The sequence below is a fragment of the Neolamprologus multifasciatus genome, chromosome 15 (assembly GCF_963576455.1).
Source record: "Neolamprologus multifasciatus chromosome 15, fNeoMul1.2, whole genome shotgun sequence".
Lineage (NCBI taxonomy): Eukaryota > Metazoa > Chordata > Actinopteri > Cichliformes > Cichlidae > Neolamprologus > Neolamprologus multifasciatus.
The window spans coordinates 12242531-12267365 of NC_140453.1; the positions used below are offsets into that span (position 1 = coordinate 12242531).

At 39.8% G+C, this 24835-nt stretch overlaps 1 protein-coding gene across 3 annotated transcripts in view; it reads left to right on the forward strand.

Annotated features, from left to right (window-relative positions):
• The window catches only part of mthfd1l (methylenetetrahydrofolate dehydrogenase (NADP+ dependent) 1 like), a 49071-nt gene that overhangs the window by 8763 nt on the left and 15473 nt on the right, over positions 1–24835 (forward strand). For all 3 annotated transcript variants that reach the window (XM_085131875.1, XM_085131873.1, XM_085131874.1), the window contains exons 7-22: positions 1171–1307; positions 1807–1918; positions 2150–2217; positions 2329–2426; positions 2571–2744; positions 2863–2999; positions 3440–3486; positions 4078–4185; positions 4498–4572; positions 5239–5341; positions 7822–7898; positions 9455–9595; positions 10821–10889; positions 15201–15312; positions 22076–22215; positions 22638–22679. In XM_085131875.1, the coding sequence (XP_084988001.1) occupies positions 1171–1307; positions 1807–1918; positions 2150–2217; positions 2329–2426; positions 2571–2744; positions 2863–2999; positions 3440–3486; positions 4078–4185; positions 4498–4572; positions 5239–5341; positions 7822–7898; positions 9455–9595; positions 10821–10889; positions 15201–15312; positions 22076–22215; positions 22638–22679 (1640 nt within the window). The remainder of the gene's footprint in view (positions 1–1170; positions 1308–1806; positions 1919–2149; positions 2218–2328; positions 2427–2570; positions 2745–2862; positions 3000–3439; positions 3487–4077; positions 4186–4497; positions 4573–5238; positions 5342–7821; positions 7899–9454; positions 9596–10820; positions 10890–15200; positions 15313–22075; positions 22216–22637; positions 22680–24835) is intronic.

The following is a 24835-nucleotide window of genomic DNA, read 5'->3' on the forward strand; positions in this document are numbered from 1 at the left end:
ATTAAATTACAGTTTATATAAACAGTTGACCTAAAAGTGTCAGAGTGAATGAAAAAGAAATTAAATGCAGCCAGTGTGCTTGAAATATCTTCACATTTCTGTTCAGTTCAATTGAATTTTATTTATACAGCGCCAAATCACAACAACAGTCGCCTCAAGGCGCTTTATATTGTAAGAAAAGTGTCTGAACTTCTTTAAGCTTCCTTGAAGACGTTTCACCTCTTATTCCAGAAGCTTCTTTAGTTCTGAAGTAAACTGAGACTGAGAACCTTCACAGACATATTTACATCGTAAGGTAGACCCTACAATATTACATACAGAGAAAAACCTAATAATCATATGACCCTTAATGAGCAAGCACCTTGGTGACAGTGGAAAGGAAAAACTCCCTTTTAACAGGAAGAAACCTCCAGTAGAACCAGCCTCAGGGAAGAGCGGCCATCTGCTGTGACCGGTTGGGGTGAGAGAATGAGGACAGAGATTTATAACAAGTATGATTTAATGCAGAGAGGTCTCAAAGTGATTCTCACTGTGCTCTGATTGGACGATATATAAACACTAGAAATTGAATTAGATACACTGATAAATGTGACAGATGTTTCTCTTTTTTTAATTCACTTTAGAAAATATCTTCCAATTTATTATTTAAAAAAATACAAAGAAAAGATGAGCAAGAAAAATATCAACAAATATGTGAACACGTAATGTACTTGAGTCCAAATGACTATATTATAAAAAGGTGAAGGAAAGACATTGAATTTGGTAAGATTTGACCATATTTCTGGGATTTTTCTTTTTAATTTAAAATGCTGGTAATTTACTAAACAGGGGGTCTGTGCGTATGAGATACAGACTTATAGATCATTTTGGTTGAAGTCACACTTCAGGTTTAGATATTTTCAATACTTCTGATACAACTACTAAAGATTTCCAAGCTTTTTAATAAAAATGTTGAACATTTCTGTGTAGAATGTTATAAACTAAAGGTACATTAAAAAAAAAAAAATCTGGTTTAAGATTTTTTTAGATTGTTATTTTTTTATGTTTTGCCTTTATTTAATAGTTTGGCTTCAGATATATTTAAATGGGAGCCTGACAGGGAGTCCATCGACAGACTTGGCAGCTGGGAGCATTTCCACTCGCTAATGATCATTTTAAACATCCCTACAGATGCTCCTTTGGAAGGAAAAACTGTGTTGCTGGTTGGTGGAGAGGGACCCCTTCAGCTGGCCGTGCAGTGCCTGGTTGAACGAAGTGGAATGGTCACTCTGAAGAGTCACTGGAGCTCCAAAACCCTGCAGGCACAGGTGTGACAGGATGTACTCACATTAGATGATCTGCATTGTGCCTTAGAAGCTACCTATGTCAAAATCACTGTCCTAAGTAATGAATTAATGTATAAGGAGTGCCAGCTCCTTAACCAGAAGTTGTTCCAATGAATCCTTAAAATGCCTTAAATTTTGTTCTCCAAAATAGAGAGGGAGAGCTTGAGAGAGAAGAGTTGTAGACTAAGGCCCACTGCGGGTGAGGGTGACCAATTTAAGTACCAGTTTAAGTAAACATTCAGTATGTACAATTGTGGTTTGAAGTTTGTATACACACATGGGTTTAAATCTCACGTCGGGCTTGTGCAGTGTTAGTTGCTGGCCACACGGAGACAGTATTCTCATTTTACAACAGCTCACTGGAGAAGTTTTGCTAATGGGAAGATGTTCAAAGACATTTTTCTGCAGAGGTTCTTTTAGGTCATTAATATTTCATTATTTTAATTATTTCTTCTTCTTTAATAATTCTCCTTTTGCACAGATTATGCAGGCTGATGCTGTGGTACTGCTAGATGTTGGAAATATGTATGTTCCACCCACCTGGATTAGACCAGGGGCTGCTATCATTTACTGTAAGCCAGCTCTGGAGAAAGGTATTGCATTATATATTGTGTTTCCAATCAACGTGTGCTATAGTGAACATGAAATGATTTTAAAGCACTCCATTGCAGAGACACTTTTTAAGTTATTGTTTAAAAATAAATAGAAATCAGTGAAATTGCAGTTTCAGATGCACTGGTTTGCTTCCACTATCACATGCTTTTTGTTGTTGTATGGATTTGTGTACTTATTGTGTTCATTAATCCTGTTGTCATTTGTTTTAGATGAAAATGCTTTTGGATTGTCTTCAAAATCTGGATTAGAAAGCCTCACAGCAGCTTACAGAACACAGGTATATATATTCCTATGTGACTCCTCTCTTTGGCTTACTATACTCCTCCTTACTTATTTGTTAGCTTTCTCTGTCCTTCTCTTTTCTTTTCTTTTCTTTTTTGTCCACTAGAATGTTGTCCGGAGTTGCAGTCGGTGGCTCAAGGGTCAGGAATACCGACCCTGGCATCTGCGCAGCCTCAAACTGCAGCCCTTAACTCCTGTACCAAGGTATAGACCACTGTGTGTGGTGAACACTGGAATTTAACTTCATTCATCTTACCCGGATTCTTGTATACTTCATTTTAATGCTATTTGAATAAGATGTGATGCTTAGAGCCATTATCCATATAGTCTATATGTTTTCTCTGTCAGTGATTTAGAGATATCCAGAGCTCAGATACCAAAACCAGTAGATCAGCTGGCTGAAGAGATTGGTTTGCTACCAGAAGAGCTAGAAGCCTATGGGAGGAGCAAAGCTAAGGTTCGACTCTCTGTGTTGGAACGCCTCCAGTCACAGCCTAATGGCAAATATATTCTGGTTGCCGGGTGAGTGACTGACCAAATCCTCACTTATTCTTGCTCCTGCTTCATAATAATAATATTGTGCACACCAGAAAAAGAAAAGGTGATATTTGAAAATGTTCTGTATTCTCTCTTTGTTCAGTATAACTCCCACCCCACTGGGCGAAGGTAAAAGCACAGTGACTGTCGGTCTGGTCCAGGCGTTGTCTGCCCACCTTAAGCTCAACTCTTTTGCCTGTCTCCGTCAACCATCCCAGGGACCAACTTTTGGAGTTAAAGGTCAGCAAGGAATACTTGGGTCTTTATGCTAACTGTACTTGGCTTATCCTCTCTGAAAGATACGCTGTCATCTCTCTGTGCTCCTTTGCATTCCTTCATCTGGATACTTTTTATTTTACTTTACTGTTGGTCATTCCAAACTATTTTCTCCAAAAACAATGAGCGTTTTCTCTAAAATCCTGTTTTGTAAGAAAACGTTGATAGAATAGTGTATTTTCACATTGGAACCAATGTTTAATGTTTCAAATTGTGAATATTTCTACTGAATACATTCAGTGACATTTGGACAAGTTTAGCTATCTTTGTCAGTGTGGGGTCAGCTCTACATTTTGTTCTCGGGTGGAGCAGTTCATTCAAAGTCCAACACTCAGCACTGTTTCTTTGTATGTCCTCGTCCTGTTGCCTGCCTCTCACAGTGTTTCCTCTCCTCCTTTGCCTAGGGGGAGCTGCAGGAGGTGGGTATGCCCAGGTCATCCCTATGGAGGAGGTAAGACACACAGACAGGCTCAGAGTGTTCCCTAGCAGGACAAACGCAGGCTTCAAAGACCTGAGGCATGCAAAGACTCACAGTAGTTTGTACAAAAAGACACACAAGCATACATTCATGACCCTGGAGCTGTGACTACAAGCACAGACATAAAGACACACAGAACGAGGGGTTAAGCCCCAGCCTTGTAGGGTACAATAAGGCCAACTACTTTTCTCATTCTCTCAATTCACCCTTTTTCTTTACGCCTCCTTCTTTTAGGCGCACTAAAAAAAATATTTGTATGTCTTGAGATCAAAGGGCTTGTGTCAAACTGTGAGAAAATGTGTCATAATATATTTAAAGACTCAAGGGACAAAATCCAAGCCATGAGAAGATTGCTTTAGTTGAACCCACATTTATCACCTGCTACCAAATGCTGTGGGTGCAGCCCACTGACCCCCATTGTTAGCGGGTTTTTTCTCCCTAGGGGCCATTCAATCAATCTTACAGAGTGTACACTTCTGCAGTAGCATGTTGACGTCTCGCCTGTAATCCTTTCATCTCTCAGTGGGTTTTTTTTTTTTCTGCTATTTTTTAAAATCTTCTCAGTTCAACCTTCATTTGACTGGTGACATTCATGCCATCACAGCTGCCAATAACCTGGTGGCAGCAGCCATCGATGCCAGGATGCTCCACGAAGCGACGCAGTCAGACAAGGTGACTGTGCGAAAAGATATCATATAGTAACTCTAGTTTAAAAAATGCGTGTGTGATATAATGACAGTATGGATTCCTTTGGCTCTCAGTCATGTTTGCGATTTGCTGTAGATTTATTTTAGTCGGTGACTGTAAATTATTTTGTGGTAACTTTTTAAATATTTGATTTATTTCTGTAATCCTGCTTTTCATGCACATAATGCTATCTTGTTATCTAAATTCCAGCTTAACAAAAGTCCTTTCCTCCTGTAAGGACCAGTTAAATGTACTTTAAATAATAGTATTGTTTTTCTTGTTTTCTTTACCACCAAGGCCCTTTTCAATAGATTAGTCCCTTCTGTGAATGGAGTCAGAAAATTCTCACCCATCCAGATCTCCAGGCTGCAAGTAAGTTTAAATACTACAGCTCCATAATCACACGTGATGTCCATGATCACACGTGAACTAACTAACTAAGGATTGGGTCTGGGGTGTTCATGAAAAGTTGTTGTTGTTGTTGTTGTTGTTGTTTTTGTTGTTTTTTGTCCACTAGGGGGCCTCTGTGGATCCAGCTTAAATTTTCACTCTTACCCTTCACATTGGCTGCTTTACCAAACATTTCTTTATGCCAGATAAAACTCCTTGTTTGTAGAAGAAAGAGTAATTCAGTCTTCATGTAGTGCTGATGAAGAATGTCTAATATTTAGTCCTAACAGATAAAATATGCATGGCAGATGTTACTGATCTAGGAGATGAAGGTTTGAACATGTTTATGTCCTGTTGCAGGAAAGTCCAGGATTAGAGAAAAAGACTATAAAATCAGCCTTAATTGATGAAGGGAGAGATAAAGATTTTTAAAAGGCTTTTTTTTAAGCAGAAAACTCCAACTAAACCTTCTGATCTTGACAGTGAGTTAATAATTTCTTGGTTATTTAGTCTGGATTTGTTTCCTATACATGAATGATACCTCCCACCTATTACGGTGGACATAGCAGGCTTCTTTCATGTTAAATAAAATCTAAACAGCATCAGAAACATGTGGAACAAAATCTTGTTGTCTGTCTCAATTTCCAGCGCCTTGGCATCAGGAAAACAGATCCTGCATCACTCACGCCTGAAGAAATCAACGCGTTCGTACGTCTTGATCTTGACCCCTCAAAAATCACCTGGCAGAGAGGTATCTTTATAAACAGACAGATTCTCTGTGTGTGCTTTTTTTAAGGGGGGGGGGGGTTGTAACTGTACCGCAATCATGGCTGCTTCAAGCTGTTTTCTCACTAACTATGTGTCGGGAGACTCAAACAGAGATGTCGTCCAACTCAAATGCAGCACCCAGCAGGAGAAATACTCCTTAGGCAAGAATTTTAGGCGAAGATGCCACCTGTGTAGAGCTGCGTATGCACCAGACAATTACCAGCAGCTTTTTTTCACATGAGCACAGTTTAACCAGTTAGACTAAAATGGAAACGTTTAATGTCTCTCTCTAACTAAGCTGGATCTTTGTGTTCTCACATATAATGGGAAACATCTTAACACTGACCAATTACGCTTAAATGTATAATGGAGTAACTGAGTTAGCACTGGTTCAAATCTTCAGCTGGGGCTTTTCTGTGTGATGCTTGCATGTTGACAAAGACATGTATGTTAGGTAAATTGGTGGCCTAAGATGCATAAATACCAGCATGTGGTCCCACACCACATATCACTGTGCTAATGAGGAGCACTTCACAGTGATGCTACTGTCCTAAGTCCAAATGCTCATCAGTGCAGTTGTTATCTGTTGGACATCAGGTTGTGGCTTCTTGTCCAGGCTTGGCATACATTCAGCTTAAATCTGCCTGTGCAGATGCTTGGTACAAGTTGTCATGTTAGCATTAGTTGTTTCTGGCCTGTCCCTGCTAATAAACTGAAAATAGCTGACTGTAGGATAAATGTGCATGAAAAAAGGCAAATTTGATTGATTCATTTATTTATTTTTACATTTATAACAGACATGGGCGACTGGTTCAGGGGGTTGGGAAGCTCATCTTGTAACCGGAAGGTTACCAGTTTGATCCCCTGCTCTGCCTGTCTTGGTCGTTGTGTCCTTGGGCAAGACACTTCACCTACCGGCTACTGGTGTTGGCCACAGGGGCCGATGGCGCGATATGGCAGCCTCGCTTCTGTCAGTCTGCCCCAGGGCAGCTGTGGCTACAACTGTAGCTTGCCTCCACCAGTGTGTGAATGTGAGAGTGAATGAATAGTGGAATTGTAAAACGCTTTGAGGGTCTCGAAAAGCGCTATATAAATGCAATCCATTATTATTATTATTATTATTATTATTATTATTACTATTAAAAGTGCTAAGTGTATGTAAGTGGTAAGTGTATCACAGGTAATGACATAAGTAACATAATTCTTTGCTAAGCAGCAAATCCGATAGTGTTGTTGCAGAGAAAAATGTAATTAAAGTAACATGTTACTACACCCTACACCGATCTCCAACTGCTTATGAAGTCAAGTGGTTTTTATAGCAGCGGCGGTGTAAAGCACGCAATCTTAATCTGGCCAAATGTGAACAACACCGCAGCAGAGATGCCTTATATTTCAAACTGGTGCAAAGGGGCTGCTTCAGAACACCAGTCTGATTGTCTGCGCTCGGATGTACTCGCAGTCAAAAAACAATATCATGACTATCACACAAATCTAATTATCATAAAAAATGTCTGACAAACATCTCATGCTCTGCAATGTAAGTGTCTTATTGGGCCGTTCCTGAGGAATGTCACATGCAGTCTTGAAATAGAAGGTAATTTCCTTTCTTACATAATGAATACAAAAATGGCTTCATATTAAATTAATGTAAAGTGTCAGACCATCAGTCACAAGATTATAAACGTGGGTACGGCAGATGTGGAATTAGCTACAGCAGTGATAGCTGGGTTCGTTTAAAGTTGCTTGTGAGACAGCCGGCAAGGTGCTGCTTTGACCGACATGGTATTTTACTCTGTAGGCTTCGGGGTCACTCATCATAAATAAACTCTGGAGATTAAAAACAGGTTCAGCACCCAGTGTGACTTTGTTTCATGTGTTCACGGGACTTATTCTTGCTTAACTTTTTTCCTAAACTTGTTTTTTTTTTAATGGACACACTTTCCTTTTTTCATGAAAGGGAAGGTTCTTTCATTCTACAAAACCAACACAGGAATAATGTCTCCTAAAATGATTTCCTGGCTGAGCGCAGTGAATTTCTAACCGCATTATCAGAAAGTAGCCTTAAGTGCTGAGTGAGGAAACCTTCATTAGCTAATCCATTTTAAGATAAACACACGTTATGGGGTAGTATTTATAAACGTGTAGAGATGAATTTTTACAGTGTGTCAGGCTAACGCTGTAAAAACATACATTTTCCTTGTGGCTCAGGTATCAGATCAATTAATCACAGTTTATGGGCTCTTACAGTCACGTAGTCCTGTTGGGGTTTTCTTTAAAGAAAAGTGCTTTTTAATCTAATCTAACATGAAATTAATCAGAAATGTAATGTTTTTCTGTGGCATATTGTTTCACATAAGGCAACTGCATCATGTTAAAAGGTGAATGTTTCATGGTCAGAGTTATAGATTATATAACAAGGTTTGCCCAAAAAAATTATTATTTTTTTGTCCTTTTTTTTTCCAGTCGTTGATACAAATGACCGTTTTTTGAGGAAGATCACCGTCGGACAGGCAAGCTCTGAGAAAGGACAGATCAGAGAGGTATGGCATTATAGTGGAATAAAAGTGGAAAAGCATTCCATTTACCTAACAAACCATTTTGGGAAGTTGGAAAATTAAAGTGGCTTAGCTTTAGTCTTTGTTAAATTGGTACAGTGTTTTATCACAACCTGCCTGACGAGGCTGTAATGCACATGTTTATTAAGACTTTTGACGTCTACAAGAATGTGAGCCAACTTTTTTCAAGGGTTTTTATTGTAATGCCTATACAGTTTTCCTTACCTCCAGCTTATTCCCTCCATACAATAATACTAAAATAGACTAACAAATAAAACCTTTACTAAAATTAAACTGAGCTGAGAAAATCCACTCTCAAAACAAAATGAGACCAAATTAAAACAAGAGTAACAATGTAAAATATGTTGAATATACTAAAGTATAATAACTGTGGTATGAATCACTCAGGCTGTGAAAATTATGATTCTTTAAAATAACAAACAAGCCATGTTGCATACTTTTCATCTACCACCCTGGATTTGTGTAATTTGTTCATTCAAACAGAAAACTTCACATGAACTTATTTTATAATGAAGAACAATGGTGCAGCAGTTTATTTACATTGTAAAGATGTAGCTGGTGGGGCGTCATATTACTATTAACATGGCCTGGCCTCGGATATCTCTGTTTTATTTTTTGCTTTTTAATATAGCAAAACCATGACTAAAATCTTTCTCATGCATGTCCACTCTGATACACTCCCCTCTGCACATGCTCCTCTGTTCATGATACAGCCCAGATGTAATCAGCCCCCTCCACCACCACCATACATCTGTAGTAATGGCAGCTAAATGAAATTCTCTAAATAAACATTTCACGTCAGTGGGAAGCTAGCAGGCCTAAGTGAAAGCAAATGTTTAGAGAATGAGAAAAATGACCCACCCATCCATCCACGCTCACACACGTACACACCTAGAATAGCCTCTAAGCTAGTTCACCATATGGTTATATTTATGATCATTGGTAAATCCATTCTGTTCCCCTTCCTCTCCTCTGCCCGGCACTTTCTCCAGTGCTGGTTATACTATAGCCCCTCGGGTTATTATCAGTGGGAGTGGGAATAGAATTCTTATATTCCTTGAGGGATTATTGTGGGTTTTATGCTTTTTTTTTTCTTTTTCTAACCTTACTTATGTTTTCTTGTTCTCTCCATCCTTTTTTTGTTAAACATAAATCATGACAGAAACTCGTATCAAAACAAGTTAAACATGTTTATAGGTTTTTTTAGGTTTTCTTCATCAAATTATCCGATCCGAAACTAGGCCATGTTCAAACCCGGTGACTCCCGTTTTGAAGAAAGTTGCCAGTTTTCTTCCCACGCTGTGCAAAACATTTTATTCACTTAAAGCTTTTATTCTTGAGTCTGAGAAAGATAAATTCAATTGTAAAGGCTTAAGCTAGCTCCAAACAAACTCATCCATTAAACTTTACTGCAGGTAAAACATTTGTTTTCAGCTCTCCGCTAGCAAGTGTATAAAAGAACTGCTGAAACTACAGTCCTGGTTTATGTCGCAAGTGATTTTTCTTTTCTCACACTCCAGACTGGGTTTGACATTGCAGTGGCCAGTGAGATCATGGCCATCCTGGCCTTGGCTGACAGCCTCGGGGACATGAAGAACAGACTGGCACGCATGGTGGTGGGGACCAGCCGCTCTGGACAGCCTATCACAGCAGAGGACCTTGTATGTATTTTGTGTTGTAATCTCATTTGTAAGTGTGGAAGTATTATTGCTGTCTAACTCAGAGAATTTTAGACCAAAAATATGGATTTGTTTTTTTATTTGTTCTGAAAAAAGTTGTTTTTGTGCTTAAGACTGTAAAGAAGAGTTATAGAAAGATAGTGGTTTTAGTCCTTATAAAGCTATCTTCTATTTATTTAAGTGATACGAAACATCTTCAAATCTTAATTTGAGAAATTAACTGTTTATAGTGGAAGAAAAACACTTGTAGTGTAGAAAGTGGAAGTTTTTTTTCACTCTGGAGCATTCAGCTGTGAGTTAGTATAATGCTCCAATCTTCCCAGGAGTGAATGTCCCAGCTAATTCACCCTGAAGTCCGACCGTGTAATGGTCAGAGAACACAAGCAGAAAACCCGAGTGTTAATCTCAGACTTCACAGGCCTCGGTTAACATGTTAAATGTTAAAGGTCGTGAAATTAGTTACAAAAAAGGACTGAACAGGTGTGGCTCTTCTGGAATTGTTGCCAAGAGAAAGCCTGTATTCTCTGAATCAACTTTCTGAGATTTCCTTACTTGGATGATTGAGCTTGCATCAACCAACCAAACCAACACAGCATATCAGCACAAACACCTCATACCAACGGGCAAGCACGGTAATAGAGGGAGGATTTGGGCAACCTTGAACTCTTCTGTATACTAAAGTATTCTAGAGTCAAATGTGAGGCCATTTATCCAACAGTTAAAGCTTGGTCAAAGCTGGGTCATGCGACATGTCAATGATCCTGAGCACAGGAAAACTTTAAGTTGTAGCGCCCCATTGTAGATTCTTCAGGCTCTGGTTTCCAACACATGACTGTGATGTTTCAGAGCTGTAGAGGAGGAACCTCCATAAAGTTGCATTAGCATCTCTGATATGCCAGGATGTGAAAACACAACCACACATCAATGCCTGCCCAGTTGAAATATGCTGTCCGTGTGTGTGTGTGTGTGTGAAAATGTGTCCACGTTGCTGATGGAGCATTTTGTGCAAAGCAAGATTTACTTGCATGCAGGATGGAAACTTGCAAATGGACTGTAAAAACATTTATCATCTAAAGTGGACAGCTGTTTGACTATACTTTACATTATCAGTTGTTTGTATTAGCGAGCTCAAAGTTTTGTCTGAATCTTGATAACCTGCTCTGTTTTGCAGCCAGCACCCTTATTTTTCTCTCTTCCTCTCCGTCAGGGTGTGAGTGGAGCTCTGGCGGTGTTAATGAAAGATGCTATCAAGCCCACGCTGATGCAGACCCTTGAGGTGAGACCTGTGCACAGCCCTTCTTAAATAGTCGTTACCCGCTCAGCTGAGCAGCTTCTGATGAATATCTTATGGAATAAATGGGTTTGCTCCGCTGCTGCCGGAGAAAGCGTTCCGCTGAGATCCTTAAAGAAAGGATGATGGATTGGCTTTTTTCCTCTTAGGGCTCTTTATCTTAATGGCAGTTTAGCTCGGTGGACAGGTGAAGCTCTCGGGCAGGGGATCCGCCTGATCCAGTTTCATGCAGCTGTGCTAGGGAAACACTTTAATTTGGTTGTGATGATGATAACAAAACTCTGCTTCTCACAACATCTGGCTTTTATTAGGCGTTTGAGATTTTACCTTAAGAAGAATTAGACATGTGATACCACAAGGATATTTCTTCCATGTGCACAGAAAGCACATACGCACCAACATATTTGTGACACTACGCCCAAATCTTGTCCTTGCAGCCACCATGATTAGTCAAACTCTATGGGAAGCTGGGGCACTTTTAAAATTGAATAAACCCCACATGAAGGATGCATGTTTTTGGTTTTCCCAAGTTTATTTGTGCACTTTTAGAAGTTGTGATTAAAGTCCAAAGCAAAGATTCAGTTTTGGATGATGATATCACAGAGAATAAAAGAGTAAAACTTTAATGTCTCTGCTTTTTTTAAATCCAGTAAACACTGACGATTATTTCTAGTGTACTCCTGTTTTTTGGTGTTATTATTATTATTATTATTTATATATATTTCTCTTTTTTTCCTATGAGCAAGCACTTGGTGACAGTGGGAAGGAAAAACTCCTTTTTCCAGGAAGAATCCCCAGGCAAAACCAGGCTCAGGAATGGGCACCCAGGGAACGCACAGAGAGACTCTCTGCTGGACAGGCTTCCATTAAACCCAATCCTAATATATGTTTGTTAAACAGGATTGTATACAAGTGGAACATTGGCTTTTATGCATTTTTTAATAAGTTCTCACCAACGTTTGGACAAACATATTCATTAGGCTTGTTCTATAAAGGTGTTGTGTTATGGCATCACAGTAGAATGTGTCATCTGTAAGAGGTGCGATCAAAAAGTTCTGGTCAGATGCTATTTTGAGCACCTTTTGATTTTTTTAAGGTGTTTGGTTGGATATCGTTTTTATTTCTTTTAAATAATGGAATGATTGCTTTTGACTTTTTGATCACACTTGATTCAGTTTTCTTGTGCACAGACTTGAAACACTGAGTTAAAGGCCAAAGATTTACCACACAAGCTGAGGGTACTTTTCTGCACATGGTTTAAGTAATTAAAGTTTACAGTGAACACAATGTTAGCAGTCATGCTTGTGATAACGACTTTTTGTTTCTCGTTTTGACGTGATGGCTTTTTCTCGTTTGTTTGTTCCTTGTTGGTTTTTGAGCAGAAAGCTTGATTATATGGCTGCTGGGTGGAGAAAATAAACATCGACTGTCCCGGATTCTGTGTTTTCAAGGGTGCGGTGAGGGTTGTGTTGTACGAAGCAGAGATTTGGTTACTTTTTGTTTTTGGGAGGAAGCGTTGCGGTCCTGTTGTGTGAAACTGTTTCCTGTGTGGGTTTCCTGCGATTCTGGTCAGGGAACTGGTATCGGGACCAAGCGGGCCTCAGAGCTCCATGAGAATTTTCCACCAAGCTTGACCGCCTTTGCCCTTTGTGCCCCTTTGGCTCGTCACGGCTGTGAGTGCAGATGCACTCCTGAGAATAGAGCTGGCATACGAACGCTGGCGCTGAGCTTGCATTTCTGTGTCGTTTTTAGACGGGACACAATTTGGATCACAAGAAGAAAGGGGATAGTTTTTTCTCCCTGTGTACGTGTCTGTTAAGCAGACTTCAGTTGTTGTGTGAGTTTTCCAAACATCCTGTCTACGTGGAGGTTCACAGTATGCATCTTTCCTGGGGGAGAGGAAGTAGACTATAGGATAGAGGGCAAGGCTTGTGTGGAAATGCGGAGCAGTTTGAGTCCTTGTGCTGTGTCAGAATACATTTGGGATACTTTGTCACTTTAGCCCTGCTCTGCAGTTGACATATAAAATTGGCCAAGTGATGCGCGACACCCGGAAATATTAACATGATCTCCGGTTTCCTGTTTTTATTCGTCTCCCTTTCCGAATGTTCCTAATCCTTGCGTTCAGCAGATGGAAAGGTGACACAATGGATTTTCATTGATTTCCACTTTCATTCCATCGTTGTTTCCTCGTGGACAGATGTGGAAAGAGTGAAAATTTTGCACTGGGTCAAGTTAAACCTCAAAGTTTGCAAACACAGATGGAAATCCGTGTAATGTTTGACGTCCATGTCCTTCCAATAAAACACAGAAATGGATGTGATGTTTTTGGCTAGGTAATGGTACTAAAATGCAATTTCTCTTCATCTCACAGTCTGCGTTTTGTCTTCTTCCCCCTTACTTTTTATTCTTAACTATGCATACTCTTTTTTTTCTTTCATTCAATAAATGTTGCTAGTGGCAGCTTCGCTCGTGACCTTGTTAAAGAAATGATTTACTCCTCTGAGGGGAGGCTGTTTATGCTGGGTGAGGGAGAGGTATGCAAACAAAAGCCTTGAAAATCAGACTAGGCCTTCCCATCCTTCCCTTTTCCTCTCTCTTAAGGAATTCATATTCAGTGTAACAATGGGTCAGCTGCCTTCCCTAGTTTTCTTTCTAAGTAATGACCTTTTTTTAAGAGCCTGTCTAGAGTGCAGCAGAAGGATTTTGATCTCGATGAGTGGGCCTTTCCTTGGCAGCCGTATTCTTTCATGCCTTTCTTGCAAGCAGGCTGCACTCCACAAAACAGATCTGAATTATTCCGAGAGGATACATCTGCTACTTGTAAAGTACACCAGCTGTGTGTCTGTGCATTTGAAGTAACTTTAACTGGGAGGCAGCAAAATAAAAAGTCATTAGTTATTCCTTTACTTTATTTAATGAGTGATTTAGTCCAAGAAATGTTGAAAAATAGTGGAAACATGACAGTAACAATTCTTTACACTTAAAAAAAGCCAATGATATTCAGTTACACCTAGTAGAATATGTGTCAGTGTTAACTCTTTGAGGTCCACACAAAGAAAAAAGCAATGGAAAAAAGTTTTGTTTGCATTTCTTATTGACTTGGGTGAGTAATCACCACAATCAATACTTCTTTTTTTTTTCAATAGACCCTGGAGTTTTTAAAATATTGATCTCTACCAAATGGTTGAGATGTCACTCAATGGTAAAAGTATGAAATGTCATGCAATTCAAGTACAGTAGATAATACAGTTGAAAAAATCAAATAAAGGGCCAAATTATAATTAACTTAATAACAAAAATTATCCAGGGCATTGGATAGAGTTTATTTCTAGTAGTATGCCAGTGACCATTGCTGGTTTTCATTCTATCAAAGGAAAGTATTATATCAAACAACAAAATACATATTTTTTTAATCTGCAAATGTGAAAAATGTGCAACAGCACAAAATACTCACATTCAGGCCACTTCTGATTGAATGTTACTGTGGAAAATCATTTTTGTTTGTAAAAAAAAATGAAATAAAAACAGTGCAAATCGAGCACATCTGCTTATGATTTTGGTCGTTGGGGTCTTATGGTGTAGCATTTACTCTGTGGTGGTGGAGCTGAATCATGGTTGTCCAACTCTAGATGCTGGCTTGTTAACTTGATTCAGACACAGCCAGGCAGAAACCTTTTGAGAACCATCGGTTTTTGGTCCAGTAGGGCACAGTCCCTCTTGTAGACCAGATATTCAAGTCAAGGATGCATCCGAACAGTGGAATATGCCATCTCCTTAAAGATGAATTGATCATCAAAATCTTTGCTAGGTATTTAAATGACATCAGCCAATCTTACCTATAGCAAACCTGTGCAGGGTGACTTAATAGAGCAACAGAAAAGAGTGATTTTTGTTGTATTTCTTACTGACTCAGTGTTTCCTTTGTGTCTTTGTAAGGCTAATTGCTGCAAATCTGAACTTTGCACAGCTGCACTGCCAGATTTGAGGCCTTGAAGTGCTCCTTTAGTTCGTGTGGGTGCGTTTCTAGCCTTTCCAAAGCAGTCCAAATCAACAGGCAACACAAGCCTGGCTCATATTCAGGCTGGCAAGCCAGTGAAGGGCCTCTTAACTTCTGCCCACTGTTTAGACAAACCCCGCATCAGCATGTCATCATTTATCCTGGCAGCCGGGGTTAAAAGATGTTGAATTTTCTATGAAAGAAGTGGTTAGTTAGTATTTAAACTTGGTTGCCATGGGTTGCAAAGTTTTCTCAACTCCTTCCATATGTTTGTGCACCCCTCTTAATTGTTGTAGGGTACGCCGGTGTTTGTCCACGCTGGGCCCTTTGCCAACATCGCCCATGGCAACTCCTCGGTGCTGGCAGACAAGCTGGCTTTGAAGTTGGTCGGACAGGACGGCTTTGTGGGTAAGAGCATGCAGCCCATGCATACAGATCACACACACACACACACACACACACACCACACACAACCACAAAACCTTTGGGGATGACAGACAAGTAGATCTCAGCTGTCAGATCTAGGAGTCCCAGATGTGTTTGAACTGAAGGCTTAAGCTTCGTTAGCAGAACAAACAAATTTATAACTTATAATTTATTCCAGCCATGAACTTCAGCGTGATCCCCTGCCGCTGAAGGCTTTAGCATGAACTCATTATCAGCCTGGTTCTGGATCTGTTCTGCCTGCCTCTGGTGGACTAGTATTCTGCTCTGGTGCTGTTCCTCCATAACTTTCTAAGAAGCTAGTCGAAAGAAAAAATATCAGCGCAGAGGAAGGAAGCAAGTTGATAATCTTAAGAGCCCTTGGAATGCTTTAGAGTAAACCACACTAATCCCTTCAACGTCAAAGCACACTGCAGCATTTCCATTTTTATCGGCCTATCTGTCCCGCTGCTCTCTCCCTGTCTTCATTTACTTTGGCTGCAGGAATATGTCTGGAATGCATGTGTGTGTCTGTGGTTTTTGCCAGGTGCATTCGGCGTACATGCAGATCTCCTTAAGGCGTACGTTCACGTTTAGGCGACAGATACTTTAGCCATCAAAGCTATAACGGGTATAAAAAGGAAAAAAAAAAGGTTGACTGCTTGGGCAAAACCAGCGTTTGTCCAAGCTATCATCTGTGAGTCGGACAAATGTGAGGGCAGAGAGCTGGATTTCACAACACTGAGCATAAAAGCAGGGAGACTTGTATTTGTTTTAAACCTCCACCTCTCTCCATCCCACTTAGTTACCATCTGTATGTCTTGTTCCCTGTCTCCCTTCCCTTTCCGCATATTCGTTACCTGACTCTCAGGTATGCCGGGAACCCCCCACCTGGCAGCTGGGACGCGTGCGCCCTCCTCTTGTTCGGCCCATCTACAAACAAACAGGAACACTGAAAAAACAAGAACATTTTTGCAGATGCAATGTGGTACAGCAAGTCATTTCCCTGTACAATCTTGTGCAGTGAAGCCCAGCAGGAGAGTAAACCTGTTTTCAGATGATCAGATAGGTGGTAAATAGGTGGCCTCTGTCAGTGCGCCCCAGGGCAGCTGTGGCTACAATGTAGCTTGCCATCGCCAGTGTGTGAATGTGTGTGTGAATGGGTGAATGACTGAATGTAGTGTGAAGCGCTTTGGGGTCCTTAGGGACTAGAAAAGCGCTATACAAATGCAGGCCATTTACTATTTTACCATTTACCATGTAAAACTGTGATGATGTTGATAATTCCATATTTCTCAGAAAATTGTTTAAATAACACGGTATGGTAGGTCAAAGATGAAAACAGAAGGAATATAGGATTTGGCATCATCCTGATGTCTTATTCCTTTTCACCTTGTAACTCCAAACCTATTGAAAAAAAGACATCTGCGAGCTAACACATGAAGTTTTCCTTCATTGTGTCACCGCACATCATCCTGGTGCTGTAAATGCAGACTAAGGTGTCTAAAAGCAATATACACTCACTGTATTAAAGCTAGAATTCCCTACTCTTGTAGGAAATCACATTGCCTTGTATAAAAGAGAGTTTTGTCAGAAATAGAGGAGCCAACTACTTGTTAGTTTTTGTGTTACTGTAATGGTTTAACAAGAGAAATAGACAGTACATATATTTTGAAATGTTTGCAGGATCCTGTTAAATATTTAGGCTCTGAAAAGTTATTACTATTATTGCTATTATGACTAATGACCAAAACTGCCAAAAATTAGGCTAAAGTTTTTTTTAAAGGACAATTAGAGTGAAGAAACTACGTCTGGCACTCATGTACAGTAAACACGCCCAAGTTTCGTTAATTGCTGGGACCCTCTTTGGTGAGTGAAAGTTGTTGTTGTGCCATGAACTCTTTGTGAACTCCGGGGGGGTCCGGCACTAATGCTCACTCATAGCCCTGCTTCATCATTCTTAATATTATTGTGGTGTTTTTCAAGTCACTCTGGAATCTGGACTTAACATGAAGAAATGCTGCTTTTGCGGGGAGGGGCGGCTGTTGGGAGATGAATTCCACATGCCAGATGTGTGCGTCTCCTGTACCATTAACCGTCTGGAGTCCTGAATGCAGATAACCCCGCGATACTTATTTATTATAAGGCTTAAAAGATCACATTAGAAAACGTGAAAAAAAAAGTTTTAGCGTTTAAAGATTTGCAGTCATGTTGGAGTCACAGTTCTAATTTTTTTTTATCACCTACATAGACAAGCAGTTGCTTGAAAATTACGTTTGAACAATAATGTGAATTAAATTTAAAAGAAAACTCAGTTACATTATAGAAGTTTAGCCCAATTGGTTGTTAATTTTTCTTTAGTTTAGCTTCAAATGCAGGGTAAATACACCCTCACATTGTATTAAAATATGATCTTAGAAATAAGTTGTAAGTAATTCTTTGAATGAGATGTCAGATGCAGTGGCTGAGGACCTGGGTCCAACTCCAGGTTGGACCCAGGTCCAACCTGGAGTTGGAGTTTTTTAGCTTAGCTGCTGATTCTAAATTGGCTCTAGGACAGCGGTCCCGAACCTTTTGGTTTATGTATGCTGGTTTATCTCCGACAATATTTTCACGGACTGGCGTTTAAGGTGTTGCGGAAAAATACAACAAATAAAACCAGTACCAAAAAAAGGAAGATTTATTTGTAACACACGGGAAAAGGCCCAGGGAAACCGAGTTAACGATAAAAACCGATTTAAAAACCCTCAACTCTTGCAGCCCGGTATCAAACCAGTCTGTGGCCTGGGGGTTTGGGGACCGCTGCTCTAGGAGGTAATGTGAGCATGAATGGTGGTCACCCAGCAAATAGACCACTGGCCAATAGTCCAGGGTGTACACCACCTTTTGGGATGAGCAAATGCAGATGGATGAGAGATAAATCACTTTTTTTTCTTTTATGATCACTTGAACATTTAGTTAGAAATGTTATAGGATTTGCTGATTTAGCTTTTCTCAGTTTGTTTGTTCATTACACAAAAATTAAAGAAGTTAAATTAAAGAGCCTTAAGGCAAATAATGACAGGCATGTGTTCTGACATTTGATTAAAGTAGTAGTACTTTTTACTTTTAAGTCTTATTATGGAAAACTAACAGCACATAGATGGTCATGCAGCCTGCTCTGCAGTGTTTGTGTTTTTATTGGCAGCTGTGCTGATACCAATGCTTTGACATCTAGTTCCACCACACCGATCTTTCTCTCTCTCCTTCTCTCTGACTCTGCTCACAACATCATCGACCTCTTCCTTCCCTCTCGGTCTCTGGGCAGTTCAGGGTTGTCATGCAGAACAGGAAGCTTGCAAGTGTTTCCTTAGGACATCCTCCGGGGTCACTTTCCCGCTTGATGCAATGCCGTCGAGGGGAAACTGTCTTTTCTGTTTTCTTTCTTTCACCTCTCAATATGCTGCGTCGTGCCGTGTGAGTACTCTTGTGCTCGCTTTTTGTCATAAAGTTTATGGAAATCCACAAATACTGTACCTAAGAATCAGATTTTTGTTGGCAAGCTGTTTTTGTATTCAGAGCCAAAGCTCTATTGTGGTGCTAATGAGAAACATTGCACTGAGCGCTATTTGGCCAAAAGAAAGCCGAGTTACATTTTTGCACTCCTCCCGCAGGCTTTATTTTTTTTCCTCTTTGAGCAGATAGACTTTTCAAGATGCAGGCGATGCAGCCAAGGCCCCCCAAGTCACAGTTTCTGCTAAATGTTGTTGTTGGTATTCCAAGAAACTAAGTCCTGTTAGACTTAGTTCTTCTGCTCTCCCAAAGACTTTCTCAACTTTCTGATTTAATTTCATTCCTCACGTATTTCCTTCTTCTTTCTCTCCTCCTCCTTTCCCTCCTTGAAGTAAATTTACGCTCGCGTCTCATGAAATAAATCACACCGTGACTAGCATTAAACGAAGACAAACAAAGCAGAGTGACGCATTTCTTCTCGCAAACACTTGTTTTTTCTCTAAAGCCTCAGAGAGATTGATTTCATCAAATGTCAGACACAAGTACTACCAAGCTAAAGTACTCTCGTGTTTCAAAGGCGTGTCAATAAATGTTTTCAGCAAATTTCTTTTTGGATTAAACGCAGTTTAGCTCATAAAATTTAGTGAGGATTCATTATTTTGCCGTCATAAACTTTAAGTCTTCAAAGTTGAACCAAGAAAAAGACTTGACATATTAGACATTACATGTGATAAATGTAGAGTGTACAAAAGCCTGCTTTATTTTTTTATGTAATTATAAAAGCCTTCCAAAAGTTCAAATCTTCCAAAAGTTATTCCATCATTTAGTTTTTTAATAACGGCGATGGAAAGAGGCGTTGAAGGCTTATGATTCACTTCACTTCAGTGACTCCTCTTGGAGGAGGCAGCTCTCATCAGGATGGGAATGATTTATCTTAGAATGAAGGAGACCACTCAGATTTGATTTGCAGTGACGCTTCCTTCCAAGTGGAAATAGATCCAAGCCCCCTCCCCTCGTTCCCTTTTCAATTTGCAAACCCATTACTGTCTACATTCAGAAGTGGAACTGGTCAAAGCCTGTCTCTGTGGAGCTCAAGTCTGCGCACAGAGTCCTACGCACAAAAACTTGTATGAGACGTAAAACTGATCAGAATGACACAAACATTTTATTTGTTTTTCCCGGTTTGCATCTGAGTCCCATTTGGGTTTTTTTTTAATCGTTTGAATCAAATTAACTGTCAATAAGGTTAGCAGTTGACGAGCACAGATGTTACACCACTGGAAGAAAGAGGTTATCCAGGATGGGTCAGTTTGAGCAAGAAGGGAAGCGGGGTCTGTAGATGATTAAGTTTATGGGTTGCGTATTGGTTCTTTTAAAACAAAATAAATGAAAAAAAAAATGTTAACTCCAAAAAAACTCCCCCAAAAATGGGAAAATAACAGCAAACTCCTCCTGTTAATGTTATTTTTCATGAATACCCATAGTGAGCGATTTGCCCTATATTTGGTCATGTGGTGACCTTTTCTCTCACAACAATCCCTTTTTTGGCTCTTAAACCCTGTGATTGTTTTTGGTCAATAATGTCCTGACCTGCCCACCCAGTTGGTTCGGCATTTACAAAAGTTAGTTGTTTTTTATTAGAATAACAAAACTGTAATATGGATAATTACCCTTAGCTGTTAAAACAAATCTGCGCCTTGGTCTTTGTTCCTTAGTAATATTTGGTTGTCATGGGACAGTACTCCTTGTAGATTCCAGTACCATTCAAAGATTGTATTTCAGCTAAATTCTGTGGGGGTTTTCTGACTGAGTTGTCTGTGTTTTGTGATTTTCATCAGGCTCATCAAGCCCATTTACTTTTGGGCTTAATTAGAGTTTTTCCTTGCTTTAATCACTGAGATGTTGTTTTTATCCTTTAATAATACTTAAATTATCATTACTTTGATAAATGTTTTCTGAGATCAGCTGGTTTAGACTGGGTCCTTTAAAAAAAAAAAACCATTTTACACTAATATTGCGAGGGCCAGCTGCTACTAATGGACCACAACTTGTTAACATTATGTCACATTGACAAAGTCCTCTATATTATCGGGACCTGTGGGTGACATTCAAAACAAACTTTATTAATTTGACTGACAGAAAATCATGCTGCATTTGAAGGCTTAATCTCTCTTCTCGTGGTCACAAAGAGTTCGTGAAGCGTTAAACTACAAACTGGACTCCATGCACGTTACGGTGCATTTATTCTGTTTGGCTTTTAGATTTAGATAAAATGTTTTACTGGAAGATTCTACTCGTAAAATATGTGTTGGAACAAAGGCAAAGCATTTAACCAAACAGCAAAGCCATTAGTCTTTACTAGTACCAGTAAAAGTGTTGGGGCAATGCCACTATAGCTCACCTGGTCGAGCCTGGTGACTGAAGGCCACTCTAAACCATCTCTTGCATGTCATTCCTCCCTCACTTTCTCCCTTTCTTCATGCACACACTCTGCACTGTCCTCTTGAATAAAAGCTAAAATATTTGCAGTAATAATGTAGTCGACTTTCCGCGCATTGTGCTGTCTAGCCTGCAAATGGTGATGATTCATCATGACCCATCTGAATATCATAATCTTTAGCACAAACCAAAAGCTTCAGAGATCACAAGGAAACAGACTTGGAAGCGTGCAGTGAATTCTTCCCTTTCAAGTACTGAAAGGGAAGAATAACGGCATCTGAGCAGACTAAACAAACAGCCCAAGGTGATTAAAACCTGCCTAAACACTTTTGATGGGAAATAAACTTTAGTTTTACTGTAAAATGTGTAAAACTAGCCAGCATGTAGCAGGAAATCTTATCTTAACAAGGCTGCCATTTCAGGTGGGGTATTTGCTTTGTTTGGAGCCTGTTCAAGAGGCCTGTGCATAGAGCTGTCTGTATCAGAGGCCCTCTGTATTTTTCAGAGCCCCTACAATGTACCCATTACTCAGTACTACTGTTCAGAAACGGTTCCCATGTCTCTTCTAGGCGTGTAATCAAGCTCACATGTGGTGCTGTGAGGTCAAATTGGGTCAAACATGGCTTGAAGGTGGAAGATGAGTTATTTCAAGCAAGATGATACGTTAATGCCTGTGTCCAGTGCCGCTGCTCCAGCTTCTAACACGGCTGAATCGCAGTCTGCTCACATTCTTTATTTGCTGACCATAAATTTTAATATGTAATTCAATAATTCACTGGTAGACATGTTTATGTGTTTTGTGCCTGTTTCCTCACAGTGACCGAGGCAGGTTTCGGAGCTGACATTGGGATGGAGAAATTCTTCAACATCAAATGTCGAGCCTCAGGTTTGAGGCCCAGTGTGGTGGTGCTGGTCGCAACCGTTCGAGCGCTAAAGATGCACGGCGGCGGCCCAAATGTAGGTCAACACAGCGCTGTTGTAATAACACAGTATAGCCTAGCCATAAATTCTTCTCTGGTGTGGATGAATTAAAGAACCACTCACTTAAATGTCTCTGAAAATCTAGCGCAGCATGAGATAGACAAACTCCAACAGTAAAATGCTCTTAATGGTCATGAAAGGCCCTGCTATTCTGTACTGAGCTGTAACTCAATTGAATTTAATGAGCTGACTATCTCATAGGGTTATCTCGGTTTCTTGGTATTCATTAGTCTTCATCCTGTTTGCTGAAATTAATCTTCCAAATTAATAACTGTGTTTATAGACTTGCTAGTGAAAATATTAAGAATTAGAAGGGTTGATTTCTGGTTTATCTCCCATATGGGCAAAACCTGTGATGCTGAAGTGTCTAATTTGTTGGTCTGTTTGCACGGTTTTAGGTATCTGCAGGTGCACCTCTTCCCCGAGAGTATACAGATGAGGTAGGAACCATGAAAAATATGCATGAGCAAACATAAATATACACTCACCAAACACTTTGTTAGGTATATGCTTTGCTAGTACTTGGTTGGAATCCGTTTGCCTTCAGAATAGGGCTGCCACAAACGATTATTTTGGTAGTCGACTAGTCACGATTATTTTTGCGATTAGTCGACTAATCAGATCATGCATCCATTGGACGTAAAACATACAGCTTATTGCACCAGCATGCATCTGCTCTTATATAACTATCATTAGCTTACAGCTTTAAGTGTTTAAGGTATGTGCTAACTAAAAATAAAGACAAGATGATAGTTTATTCAATTTTAATGAAATTTGCAGATTGTTTCAGTGAAGTTTAATAAACTCCTTGCTATCTAAAATATAACAGGACACCGGAGTATATTCTCGAGCATCTCACACTTCTGACAATCAGTTGTCTTCTTGAGGTTTATTCAGCTGTGTAAAAACTATAACTTCTCTCAGCCAAACCGATTTACTCAGGAACAAATAAAATACTAAAAAAGCCAAACAATAACATTTTGAAGTTATCTAAGTGGCTTATATATATTTAACCTGAGTAGCGAAAGACGGCAGTGGGTTTGAAAACAATTTGCCAGGAGTCCGGTGTTCTCAGCGGCTCTAGTGAGCCTTGACCCCGGCTAGCTATCGAGCTAGTGGGTCGGAGCGCTTTTGAAAATATGTGGTGTCTTGATAAACTGAGCAGATATTTGAGGTTTATACAGTTACATTCTCGCCTGAAAATATGTTAAACGTTTATTTTGTGACCCAGAAAGAATAATAAGAGTAATATTAAAACTAACTAGCTGCCACCATTGTTGTAAACTGAGCTGGGCTGCGCTTTGAATTCTGGGACACAGCTTCTTCTTCTTTGGGGTTTAACGGCAGCTGGCATCGTTGTACATGCAGTGCTGCCATCTTCTGTTTCAGTCCGGTATTACACTCTTAAATCCTACTACTTATTCCTGCGTCTTTTGTGATCTTACAAAGCTTCAAACGACGCGTCGACTATTAAATCAGTCGTCGACAATTTTGATAGTCAACGTAATCATGACTAGTCGACTAATCGTGGCAGCTCTACTTCAGAACCGCCTTAATTCTTTGTGGCACAGATTTAACAAATTACTGGAAATATTCCTCAGAGGTTTTGGTCCATGTTGACGCGATAGCATCACACAGTTGCTGCAGATTTCTGGGCTGCATATCCATGATGCAAATCTTCCATTCCATCACATCCCAAATGTGCTCTATTCATTTGAGATCTGGTGACTTTTGGTTGACTACAATGAGCTCAGTGTCTCGATTAAAAAAACAGTTTGAGATTATTTGAGCGTGCCATGATTTGATGATATGGTGCGTTATCCTGCTGGAAGCAGCCAATAGTCTTAAAGAGTTAGGCATGGTCGGCAATAAGAGGTCCGAATTCTGCCAAGAAAATATCTCTTTAACACCACCACCAGCCTAAACATTTGACACAAGGCACGAGGGATCCATCCTTTTATGTTGTGCCCACCAAATCCTGACGCAACAGTCTGAATGTGGCAACAAAATTCGAGGCTCACTAGACCAGGCTTTTTTCCAACTTTCTGTTGTTCAATTTTAGTGACCCTGTGCAATTTTAGCTTACTTTTCCTGTTCTTAGCTGGCACGAGTGGCAACCAGTGTAATTTTCTGCTGCTTTAACTCATCTGCTTCAATGTTTTAACATGTTGTGCATTTTTCTGCGTTCTTTAATTATAACGAGTGGTAATTTGAGTTTATATTACTTTCCTATTAGTTCGAAGCAGTCTGGCCATTCTCCTCTGACCTCTGATATCAATAAGATATTTTCACCCAGAGAATTGCTGCCTACTGGATATTTTCTCTTTTTCCCAACCAGCAAATCCTGGAGATGGTTGTGTGGGAAAAGTCCCAGTAGATGAGCAGTTTCTGAAATACTCAAACATCCAAAGTCACTTAAATTACCTTTCTTTACCATTCTAATGCTGTCAGCATCTACATACCTAAATGCATTGAGTTACGTCCATGCGATAGGCCAATTAGATATGAGAGTTAAAGAAAAAGGCAGTGTGGTAAAATAATGGGGGATGGGAGGTAATTATTGGGCCGTGGCATCACTTGTAATTAGGATAAAATA